Source organism: Canis lupus, chromosome 6 (assembly GCF_011100685.1).
Source record: "Canis lupus familiaris isolate Mischka breed German Shepherd chromosome 6, alternate assembly UU_Cfam_GSD_1.0, whole genome shotgun sequence".
Classification (NCBI taxonomy): Eukaryota; Metazoa; Chordata; class Mammalia; order Carnivora; family Canidae; genus Canis; species Canis lupus.
In genome coordinates this window covers 48,879,413-48,892,470 of record NC_049227.1, presented here as the reverse complement: position 1 = coordinate 48,892,470, position 13,058 = coordinate 48,879,413, and the positions used below count along the sequence as shown (strand labels likewise).

Below are 13,058 nucleotides of genomic sequence, written 5' to 3'. Positions count from 1 at the left end.
AAACATAAGTGTTCTGTTGTTTTATTGTAGAATAGGGATAATAATGTTGGCCCTCTGTATTCCATAGGGCTGTTGGAAAGACTTACATAAAATAGCCTTGAAAAATAGAAAATAATACACAATGGAAAGGGGAAAGAGTTCTTTTGGTTATGTTTGTTCAGCGCACATTTTCTAAGAAAGAATATCAAGAAAAGCGAATCACAAATTAATTGTGCATTTTGGCCACTTCGCTGGGCCAAACTTTAGCTGAAGGGCAGGAGTATCATTTATATATAGGAACTCATTACTTACATAAAGACATGTTCTATTTCTTTTACAATGCGTACCTCACATTCCAAGAGTAGTTTCTGATGGAGTTTAATAAAGACACTGGAGGAGACAGAATAAAAATACTCCTTTTATTATTTTTGGTTCACATTAAAGTAGAAGCTAATGAATGTCTTCTCAAGTTCTTTGAGTGGGGGAGGAAGAAAACATCACTGACAGAAGCAGCTTCAGGGCTTTACACGGCATGACTTTATACCTGTATAAACATGACTGGAGATTTTTGTTTTGTCTTTACTAAAAAATCTTTCTATATCTGGAGCTGTAGGCTGCATGCACATCAATTACAATAACTTCTAAACCAAGGCAATGTTATAAACCTTTCTTTGTCATTGTTTCTGTGTTGTCACAGTTGCTAATTTCAGAAGAGGAGTTTGTAGTTGAATCTGATGAAGCACACCACATCTGCTCAATTTCTGTCGGATTCTAATGGGGCTGCCAAAAGGCCGTGTTAGAATTATAAGAAAATGTTCTCCAAATTCAAATAGTTATAAGAGCCTTATAGAGACTCTGAGTCACTGAATCTGGCAAGAAGGTGCCCGAAAGACTGGATCACAGAAAAATAATTAGCTTTGGACAAAATATTCAATTCCTTTAAAGTTTTTATAGAGAACAACTTAATCTTTTCTTCTGAGGTAAAAAAAAAATTATCAATGATATTTGGGTGTTGATATTTTTTCCTCTCTGAAGCAAGCTGAAATTCTTGGGTTACAAGTATGATGACAGACATTCAGTGCTTATCATAAAGATGTGTAGTAAATTTGGGATTAAATTAGATTGCATTGACATAGTGATGATCTTTTGAGTCATGGTTTTTGGGAATGTGATGAAAGCTGTAAATCTTCTACATGAAAGAAAGAGTAACCACATATATACACTAAGTTTAGCACATATTTCCAGGGTTTGGCTGTGCCCAGAAGTATATCCTTAAACTCCAAGTCAAAAAAATAATTTCTGCAATAGAGAATTATTAAGAAATCTTTGACCATGGATTTCCAGGAACATAATGGAAGATGTTAAATTTTGTATGTAAATTGGATTGGTGACATTCCATTCTTTGACTGAATTTACCATGGCAGGCTGCTTCTAAGAGAGATCTCCCTTTAGTGTTCCCTCCACACGTCACTTTCTACCCCAACCCTGCCCCTAGCAAACATTCACTCACTTGTTATGACTTAAAGTATTTATTTCCTTCACAACAATTAGTACAATCGGAACTTATTTTTCATTAATATTTTTGTTGCAGCCTGTTCTTACTAAAATGTAAGCACATGAAGACTTTATCCATGGACAGCTGTATCCTTAGCATCTAGAAATTGTCTACCACATAGTTTTGCTCAGGGATTATTTTTCAAATAAATGAATAAATAACGTAGTATTGTCTAGTTGGAAAGCCCATAAATTACATATTGGTAGCATATATGAATTCATGAAGTTAATGATATAGACAAAGAGCTTAGCTGGATATGTATCACCAAGTTCAGTATGATAAATTTTTGTAACATGCTCAAATTTAAAATGGCTAATGCTTCTTTTAGTCAGCTAATTTCTTGAGGTCTTTTAAGACCTTTGTCATATAATATTTGTTTTCTGAAAATGTCAGCTGATGATGCAGTATTTCCAGGTCTGATTGTGGTAGGGAATGATATATAATGGCCTTATTTTAGTTAATTCTCTCTCTCTCTCTCTCTTTTTTTAAGAATATGGGTACAAGCTCTTCTAGGCAGACTATAGCATTGGTAGGGATGCAGCTTGGTACCAAACTGCGGTTATGTGTATGGTATCAGCAAACTTCTTGCAGCACTAAGTTATTTGTGAGACCTTCTCCATGTTTACCACATTGCTTCACATCTCTAATTAGAAATAATGTTTCAAGAGGGTTGTAGTTATGAAAGGTACTATGTACTCTTGGCAAGATACAGTTTTATGTCCTTATATCATTTTCAAGATGTGTTTAAAAATAATTTATACTTGTAAAACTTATTTGGCAATCAACTGAGCTTCAAAGGGGATGAGTTTTCTGCCAACCAGTTTGACATTTTGTAGACACAGCTGACTCCAAATAGGATTAAAATTCCTCTAAGCCTAATGGAATAGTTCAACCAAAAGGGATAAACTGTAGAACATAATTTTAAGATGTGAATCAGATAAATCAGCTTGGTAAAGTCAATTTAGGAGGCTTTCTTTCTGATTGGTTAAAGAGTAGAGCAGTTTTCTATTAAAGAGATTGTCATCAGTTGAATTCATTATTCCATAGAAAAATAGCTAAAAGATTTTGGTGAAGTTGGTTTTTCTTTTATAAGCTAATGTTTTCATTGTATTTTTCCAGTGTAAGTTAAATTCAAAACAATATCTTTTTTAAAGTCCCAGATCCTCTCTCATAAGTCACTGATTATGAAAAATTATTAGCTAAGAGATTTATTTATGCTAAGCTTACTTAATCTTAGAACCAGAAACCATCCCATGATCTTGATTTTAGTATGGATACAACCTAGTGAACTGAGTGATATTTAGTACCTGTGAAGCTTCTAGAAATGAGTATTTCTAGCTATAAGCAGTCAGAGATTAAGGCTTTGTGTCATCCTATAACTGCTAAATTTTAATTTGATGCCCCCTGTCTATAGTGTTAGGTAGACCACTTTATAGTAGTTCTTCTTGTGGTCCACTTATCATGTGATGTTGGAGAAGGCAAAGTAAGATTTATCTGTTAATGCCCATTCTTTTCTAATGCCATAGGAACTCAAGGTGTACATAAAGGATATAATAGGAGATGCCTGGGTGGTTCAGCGGTTGAGCATCTGCCTTCTGCTCAGGGTGTGATCCTGGGATCTGAGATCGAATCCCTTATCGGGCTCCCTGCATGGAGCCTGCTTCTCCCTCTGCCTGTGTCTCTGCCTCTTTCTCTCTCTCTGTCTCTCATGAATAAATAAATAAATCTTAAAAAAAAAAAGATATAATCATACTTTCCCTGTCAAGTCTGCAAGATGCCATTTTTAAATTGTTTTCAAATGTGTCTGATATATTTCTAGAAGGCTTAGCTTTTAGAAGCTCTGCAATGTCTATTTTTTCATATTTGCTCTAACTTGAAGGGATACTTTTAATTTTGCTAACAGATGCATTCAAATTTACCCATTTGCAGAAATGATTTGGTAATCCTGAGTGCTAAGGAGACCAGTAAGTGTTTTCTTTTTTCTTTTTCTTTCTTTCTTTCTTTTTTTTTTTTTTTTAATTTACTCTTTAAGGAAAATAAAGCTAGAGGATTATTATATGTAAAACTTACCTTAGTAGGAAGATAACTTTTCTTTTTAGGAGAACATAAGAACAGTTTTGTATAGTTATATTTAAAAAATAATTTTTTTTCCGTGTGAAAAATTTATACTTGTAAGTTTGGTAGTGATTTTCAGAAAGAAAGACCATTTTCTTATGAGGAATAAATTGTTTCTAAAGACAGATTTTCATCAGGAGTACTACAGATTGCAAAGATGAAATGACTGAGTATAGTGATAAAAACCAGAGATTCTGCATTTATGGTAAATCTTACCTAATTACTTATAATGTTACATTTAGGCATATCATTATTTTCCCTTTTATCCTACATATTGGGAATTCACCAAAACAGTATCATTTAATGAACTAATAGATATGAGAGTAGATAATAAGTATTGTGATTCAAGTGCCACAAATATAAATAAATGTTAGACACAGTCAGACCATAATCATGTTATTATTTGAATGACGTGGAAGTTTGTTAATGATCTGGTTAAATCAGAAAATACCAGTTGCACAGTTCATTTAGGGTTAAGACTTTCTGTGCTTGGATTTCTTTACTGACTGGATTATGTAAATGATTTTAAAATATTAAATTATTTCCCTCATAAAATTTATTTGAAATTAAAAAAAAACAGTGATTAGAGTAAGTTCTATTTCAGGCACAAAACTGATAATAATTTATTAAGAAAAATGCTTTTAAACTGTACGTGTTTAATGCAAATCACATTTTTTAACTCATGTTATCCCCACTTCTATGACAATAATAAAATCTGTGCTTGCCCTAGCAGCACATACACTATAAATTGGATATGGTGATGAAACATTACATAGAAAACAATAAAGTGCTTTACAAGCTGCACATCTCACAAAAAAGCTGTGATCATCCAGGTTTTGAATGTATGTGATACTATATTACATCATTTTTTTAAAAAACAAGTAATGAAGACCCAGATATCCATCAGAGGCCATCTACTTAAAAATTCATTCATTTTTGAAATTGACTTTCTTTCTTCATACAAACTCTTGATATACAAAGTATTGGCTGATTATTTTTTGTGGTGTGTGGACAATGACAAGTGAGTCCCCTAAATTTTCTAACTTTCAAAGGCAGAGGAGAACTTATATAAACATTTTAAAAGAGAAGACAACATTGCAAAAGGACCCAGAGTGGTCACTAAGTCATGCTAACTTTTTGTAGGCAAAAACAAATGAAATCTCTGTTAAACTTTAACAATCTCAAGATTGAATTATTTAATTCTATGACTTTGACAGTGAGATATTTGAGAATTATGACTGGTGACATTTGAAATGAACTACTCCTAAGTGTGAGCATTTCTTTACACAATGCTTTATCTGAATTATTGTATCCTTACTTTACAAAAGAAATTGTTATCATGTGTGTGTGAAAATAAACATTGACCACAATTTAAGTTTTACATTATTTGTTCTAGAATATACTTTTTAAATTGTAAAACCAACCCACACTAGTTTCTGTAAAACTGCCTTAGGTAAGTATTTTTAACATATGGAAAGTACATCCAAACTCAAGGATATATTTGTTAAATATTGATTATGGTTTTGGAGTTATTAACATAAAATCTTATTAAAGCTTTCTTTCTTGGTTACATTATTTCTGCACACATGAATCAGGGAAACAAGGGATTGCCTTCCCATCTTTTTTTCTGAATTGATGTTTTGCACATTTAAGCTGCACAGACAACTCCCATCATTTTCCCATCATTTTCTTTTGCACTAATGTTGCCAGTAACTCTCTAGAGCTCATAATGTAAATCTAGATGATCTCACAGAGTTTTCTTTTTAAGAGTTTCTATATGTGCTTCATGTACTTCCAGAGTCCTGACATAAGTAATTACATTATTGCAAGTTGTATGTAAAGTTTAAGTTAAAACATTAATATATTTATTTATGAAGAGCAAAATTTGGCTGTATAATAAGTGAGTAAAGTCAACTCAAATCCAAATTTTCTGACTCAGTTGCATCTTTGCAAGCAACAATATGGGTTGCTTTCAGTGACATGAACAGAGTAACTCATCCACAAAACTCAGTTTTAGCATTAGATGTTAGTGATCCAAAAAACTTGGGGTAAAACAAATATTCTACATAAGGGATTTAGTTCGATTTTCCTTCTAGTTTACAAATTTAAGTAAAGGGGCAAGCCAAGAAGATATTTCCTTCTTGACCACATTTGAAAATTGGCCCATAATAATTACTGAGATTAAACTTCAGTGTATTTTATAAAAAATATTACTTACTTTCACCGAAGTGAAGAGATACAATTGCACAATGGTGGTTACAATGGTAGAAATACATATTGCCAATAAAATGTTAGCAAGAGATTTAAAAATGACTGTACAGCACCGCATCAGAGAATTCTATAAAGCAAAATGAGTAATATATTTTTTCCATATAAATAAAACCCTTAAATCTTTTTTTTAGAAATAAATGGGAGGAAAGTGCTTTTTTTTTCCCTAATTCCTACCAAAATATTTCCTGATGTAGAGCAAAAGACAGTAAAAAATGACAGAATTTAAAAAAAAAAGACATTCATGCATTTAAGCCATCATTAGTCTCTGACTCTAATATAAGGCAGATCATTAATCTTTTGCAAAACTATAACTTTAGCCACTTAAGCTCTTTTTAGTGCTTTTCATGACAAGGACATGATAGGCCCTGTAAATTTAGGAGTTAAAATGTGTTTCCAACAGGTTAATTTAGACAGGCTTAGCTGATTTTTGAAAAACCAACTTTATAATAAAAAAATGCTTTGGAGAAATGATGAAAAGTTAGAATAAAGGAAAAACAGAAGGAATTCTATAGAGTTTATCACAAATGACACTGCTTAGATCAGTGAAAACAAATTACATTTGCTTATGTGTCATCCTCAGTCTTAATGATGTGGAAAAGGGTGACATTGAATAGGACCTGGTGACCATTGTTCCAGGCATAAAGAGCTCTATCTCTTGCATTGTAGTCAAGCATGGATATGTGAAAGTATTGGTTATGAAAGGGAATGTCCGTGTACTCATATGTGGAGGTTTTGGTGGAATATGAATAATACACCTTGGCTCCAGTTAAGTGGGAATTGGTGACATACAGTGTCCCACAGATCATGAAAGATTCCCCTGCACTTCTCTTAGGATAGCCAGTGCTCCAGCTCTTCATCACCTCCAAGGTATCTTGGTTAAGTTGGCTGATGACAATATTGCCAGCATTCTGGTTAGTTGCATACACAGCCCACAGCCCAATTTCATCAGCCATTAGGTCGATGTCAGAGAATCCACCCCATGTATAGGGGTACACGTTGTGAAAACCAGCATACTCGAGGCTTCGTTGGGCGAGCACTCTCCCCATATCAAAGCTGTATTTGATGATGATGTTACTCTGATACTTGTTAAAATAGAGTGAGCCATTGTAGACAACATGGTTAGTTCCTGCCCATTTGAAAGGGAGGTTGTATGTCCTTGATTCAGCCCCACTGACAAAGTCTGCAATTGATTTGTACTCACGAACAATTTTGTTGTTAGTATAACTGTCCATGTACCAGACCTGAGGAAAAGGGGGAAAAAATAGAAAGAATGACTAAATTCTGTGCTTTTCTGAGAATTCCAAAATGAAATCAGTGAGAGTCAGCACATTTAAATATCACCATTCTCAGGATTTGGAAGCTACATTATTTTTACTGTTAACCTCCTGCAATGTGATAGCACCACAGGCAAACATAGTTGCATTTTCTGTGTGGAAAGCAAACAACTGAATTTACTGCTTGAAGTTGATATGATTTTTGTTCTATTATTTATTTATTTGACTATTCATTGCATATCGTTGAGTGACTAACCATGTATCAGTGCAAATCACGTCACTTTGTGTTCAGTTATCAGTGCAAATCATGTCACTTTGTTCAGTTATTGCAAAAAACATCCCCTTAAGCAAATTTATTCTTTTGCTCTAAAAAATATATGGTCTAATTTTACACATTTATTTCTCCTTTATGGATACCATAGAAACTTATAGTAACACTTGTTCATTGGATCAGCTTATAGGTACAGCTGCTTTTTAGTGTTACCATTTTATTAATTTAGCTACTAATCTTATTTGTATGTAACCCTTGAGAATTTTAATGTAAACTGAGTTTTTTAATAGACCATAAATAGAGCTATGGTAAGTTTCCAGTATATTGATTTACATAATACAAGCATTGCTAACTTATGAAAATGCACCCCCAAAGTTTCAGTACTATTTACTTTAAAATTACCTCTAGGTTCCAGGAATATTTCAGCTTGGTTACTGAATTGGTTGCTCTTGAGTTTTCCACTTACTTAGTGTTTTTGTTTGTTTGTTTGTTTTTCTCATACTAAGGAGCAGGTTTTAAAAGGAGTATCTAGAGAATTTTGCGTACCCATAATTAGCTCTTTATTAGCATAAAACAAGATTAAAACTAATAAAAATCGGGCTTACTTTACTGGTGAATTATAAAATGGAATATTTTACTAAAATAAGTTTGCTATAGATATGTTAATAGCAGCAAACTGAGAACATTTGCAAATAATGTAACACTTTTTAAGTTGAAACTAATATTTCTAAAGAAAATAAATAGTTCAATAGACATAAAGCACAAATAAAACAATTCTAAGCAAAGGTGTTTGTGGAAGCAACATACTCTGTTATTTTTTTCAGAGGCTAAAGGATCTGTCATCCAGGCACCAAATCGGGTTCCAGACGTCTTGACTGTAATTGGGCCTGTGATTTTCATCAATTTGCCACATGCTGAAAATACAGAAACATAAACATGTTGGGTGAACATGACCAACGATTGCAACACACATACTTATACCAAAGTCAAATGCATACCATACGCGAGAGCAAAGAAAGGAATCCTGAAATAAAGCAAATCCATGAGATTGATATCACATATTCTGAGTGAATGATCATTCATATTGGGTGCTGTGCATTTAAGTATAATTTGAACCATGAGTAGCTGCTTTTTTGATGCTCTAAGTCTAAAGAGTGGGAGTTTTAAAATGGGAAATGATTTGTACAGTCTGGAAGAAACAGTGAGGAAAATCATTGTCATTTTACCAATTTTGCAGCTGTTTTAAGTAAAGAAGTCAGAAAAATTAAACAAATTGACCATGGGCCTGTTTACCTGATCACCAGCCCTTCTACCCTTCCCCTGCTCCTATGCCTTGAGACTTTGGACAACTTCTACAAGCCAGAAAGAACTCTATATGCTGATTTAAGTATTGGAGAATAAGTAGCTCCTGTGAAAGATGTCTTTATAGAATATAGCAATAAAAATTCAATCACAGTCTGCCTGAAAGAGGTAGAGTTTTGAAGGATAAATGCTTTGTGCAGATAGCAGGGCCTGATACAGCAGCCATTGAAGGTACGAACAAAATCATTAAAAAAAAAACCTCAAGCACTCAAGACCCTAATAGGCACACACAGTGAAAGATACAGAGCATCGGTCACTGTAGTACTTGATAAAAAATTAATGACTTCCTTGAAAAATTGTAATTTTCTTATCACCACAGCTGCAAGAGTTTAGGAAAAACTTGGACTTCATAAATGCCAAAGCCTAAGCCAAACAGAAACCCAGGCATTTTGTGAGAGTTTAAACAGCAAAAATTAAAAGTGACTGATGCAAATTGTGAAAGGCAATATGAGTACCTACAAATGTTGACCCTTAGTCTAAACAAAGGAATATCCTTTCCTATCCATTTGTACCCACTCTTCCCCCTTATGTTCTCTTTCTCCCTAAATGTCTTTTTGTCTTGTTTGTTCCACGTTTCTTCTGTTCTCTGTGTATCCTTAGAATTTGTAAATTTCTATTTAGTCCCTACTCCTGTATATTTGGAAAATAAAGAACAGATCCCCAAAGCAAATCAAGGACACTACTAACTGTACCATGGAGCTTATTTTGACTCCTTTTTCTCTCTCTCTTCCTTATAAAAACAATCTGCAACTGGAAGAATATTAAGCTGTTCAGTCAGGAAGATGATGGATGATAATGTTACATTTTGTACCACTGTTCAGTGATAGTACAGATTTAGTGATCTCTCAGCACTTCATGAAACCTGAATGGAATACAGTTTTTTTCTCCTTTTGTGAAAGAAATTAGATATGATGGCAATTTTATATGCTGTATGGAAATGAATTACTTTATAATTTCCTCATACCTGATAAACTAAGCAAATGATTAAAAAAAGACTTTATGGCATTATCTATATTGAATACCAAAACATTGGGCTAAAACTATTTAGATTACATCAACTCAATTTGCTATGAACATATGAACAATAAATGGGTAAGTAGTGTCGATTTGAACTAGACAAAAGCAAATATATTTTGAATGAATCTCATTGAGTATATTCTTTGCACAATAAATGAAAGTAATATGATCTTAAATGATGTCCTACATGAATATTTCTAAGTTCATAGTTGATAAGAATTTGAAAATTTCAAGAGAATTAAAATAAATAGGAAGATATCCCATCCCCTGAAAAGTATCAGAAAACACATTTCCCCTTAGGCATGAATAATAAATTCTTTTGTTAAAATACAAATAGCAAAATAAGGTAAAATATGAAAAGTAACTCTGGCTTATTATGATGGGCTAATACATGTGTTTATCTCTTTTTTTCCTAAGAGCTAATTAAAGTGATAGTAAAGGAGTAAAATGTGGGTGGAAAAGCCCAAAGCAAAGAGAATGGTATGAGAGTCTTTAGTAGAGAAGAAACTTAACCAATTTCTAGAAGGCAGAAGGTGATGGAGTGGCCATTAAAGATGTAGGATAAGATAAGATGCATCAGTGTGTCTAGGCAGAAGAGGCAGTTGCAAAAGAGGGAGCGGCTTGCTTTGAAGAAGAGAGGAGACTCACAAACACAGTTATTGTACGGTATTGGGAGCAATTTAGGGCACTAAAATCATGCCTGAAGAGCAATCAATCCTATCTTCATCCCTAGATCCAGGACCCCAGGAGGCAGCTTAAAAAAATATTTACAAATCTGTGTTAAATACTTGAAAAGTATTAGGGCAACTAATGTAGGCATCGGAGCTCCCGACAAAGGCTCCTGCATTCTGACATTGGTAGTCTCCTGCTTTACTCACTATGGAATAAATATGGCAAGCCCTACCCAAATACACAGTTTCCAAGCAGATTTTATTGTTCAGATCTTTAAAAAATGAGTGGATAACCAAGGATTAGCATGTGTTTTCCAAAAGCTTACAATGAGACTGACTCAAGTAAAAGTGCAGAGAAAACAGACCCCATAAGACAGAGAATACAGAGAGCAGAAGGACCTTGGTGTCTCTAGAGAGTTTGTATATTGTAGACTATGAAATGTAAAATGAAAACACAAAAGAGCTATTAGAAATTAAGACTATAGGGACACCCGGGTGGCTCAGCAGTTGAGCATTTGCCTTCGGCTCAGGGCGTGATTCCAGGATCTGGGATCGAGACCCACATCGGGCTCCCTGTAAGGAGCCTGCTTCCCCCTCTGCCTATGTCTCTGCCTCTCTCTCTCTGTGTCTGTCTCTCATGAGTAAATAAATAAATCTTAAAAAAAAAGAAATTAAAAATATATGATTACATTTACAAAAATAGTTTGGAAGATAAAGAGCTACCCCAAAAATTAAAACAAAAAGACATGAATATAGAAAAATATATAGATGCATTAGGATCAACTTAGAAGCTCCTACATCTGAAGAGCAAGTTTCTACAATGAAAGGAGAGAAAAAAGTAAATTATCAAAGAAATTATACAGGATATTTCCCCATTTACAAAACCTAAATACAGGTATTCTCTGCCCTTCAAAAGTTTCTGTTCCCCTGAGCAGTGAGAGTGGCATCACCAAGCTCCTTCCCTGGGAGCCATATTCAGTATCTCAGTGTCAAGCTGTGGTAGCTATGAACTAGGACTGTGAGCACCCTTGCTTTATCTGGATTTATTTTATGTGTCTGTTAGCAAGATGTGTCCTAAGATATCAGAAAAGCCTGAAAGAGGTTTTTTTTAAGGTCTGGAAATTCTCAAGAAATTTCCCATATAAAGTAATGGCAACTGCTTTGCTTTGTGCCATTTTAGCTTCTGAAAGTTTGCATAGGAATGCTCTACTCTTATATAATGGGGAAACCTGTGTTCATGTTAGAAGGGCATGGCCTAATGAATGAAAAAAGATTTACTCTTAGAAAATTACTGTGAGATTTTACAAGTTTAATAATAAAGAGAAGAAATTGGAACTTTTCAGAGAAAGAGTGTGAGTTGGTCACATGCAAAGAGAGAAGAATTTGACTGGCATTGGGCTTATCGATACTGAATGCTGGAAGACAATAATTAGTGCCTTTATCTTTAGGGAGAAAAATTAGAGGAAACTATACTAGGGATATTGTTTCACATGTAAACTTTGCAAAGTTTGCCTACAATGTACTTTTTCTTAAGAAATTATCTGAGGACATAGTGTAGGAAAATTAACAGTGAACAGAGACAGGGAAGACATTAGACTAGGAAAACAGTAACTTTTTTGTCCCAGAATGACAACTGTGCAGGAGACCTTAAGAGCAATTAGTCCAGAATGGACAGACATGTGCAAGAGGGAGTCTCAGAAGTAAGGGGAATTGATCTACCGAAATACTGTATGAGATTCTCTAAGAAGAAGTGGGTATGGGGGAGTCAATTACCATACAGAAATAAAAGGAAAGTTCATTTGAACTTAACTCTAATGACTTTCCCTTTTGAATGGCACAGATGATGTGAAGTTGGACTCAGAGAAAAGGAATATATCAGAGTCCACCATCTAACTCCTGAAGAACAACATGAGCACTGTCATAATAATGAAAACATTTGTGTTTAACTTGTAGAATCAGCTAGTAAACTAATTATAGAATACTTCAGAGATATTTCATCTACTCTGATTATAGAAACAACAAAATGTTTCCAACCATGATAACATAAAAGAATAGGGAAAGACCGCATGATGAAAGAATTAAAAATTAGGAGAAGAGATGAAAAAAAGATGGAAGTGTAACTGACATCCTACTTAAAAATAGGGTGCTAAGAGAGCTTTCCTATAGTGGATGAAAAAATAATAAAGATTTAAATATGAGGTATGAAGTTAGAAGTTACTAAGGTCTAAACTGTGAATAGTCATAAAATTGTATTATGAGATAAAGAAGTGGCTTTGCCTAAGTGACTTCAGTCTGCATTTTGCTGAGCAAAAAAGTCAGTAAAAATTTTTCAGAATTGATAACCTGCCCACCCAAAAAGTGGAAAAATAAACAGTATTAGAAATATGGTTTTGGCCACCTGAAGCCCTATAATTAAACCTAAATGTGGTTGCCCCTGGAAAAGGAGACTTGCTTTTTATTCTAAGCATATAATTTTCTAGTTATGTGTGTACAATATTTAAATTATAATTTTAAAAGCTAAAATAGTTGCAAAAACTTAATAT

At 33.8% G+C, this 13,058-nt stretch overlaps 1 protein-coding gene across 3 annotated transcripts in view; it reads right to left on the bottom strand.

Moving 5' to 3' along the window:
• Window positions 1-384: 384 nt before the first annotated feature.
• OLFM3 (olfactomedin 3) overlaps window positions 385-13,058 on the bottom strand; it is a 192,657-nt gene continuing 179,983 nt past the window's right edge. For all 3 annotated transcript variants that reach the window (XM_038541187.1, XM_038541188.1, XM_038541186.1), the window contains 2 exons: window positions 8,273-8,379; window positions 385-7,161 (listed from right to left, as the gene is read on the bottom strand). In XM_038541187.1, the coding sequence (XP_038397115.1) occupies window positions 6,484-7,161; window positions 8,273-8,379 (785 nt within the window). In that variant the 3' untranslated portion in view covers window positions 385-6,483. The remainder of the gene's footprint in view (window positions 7,162-8,272; window positions 8,380-13,058) is intronic.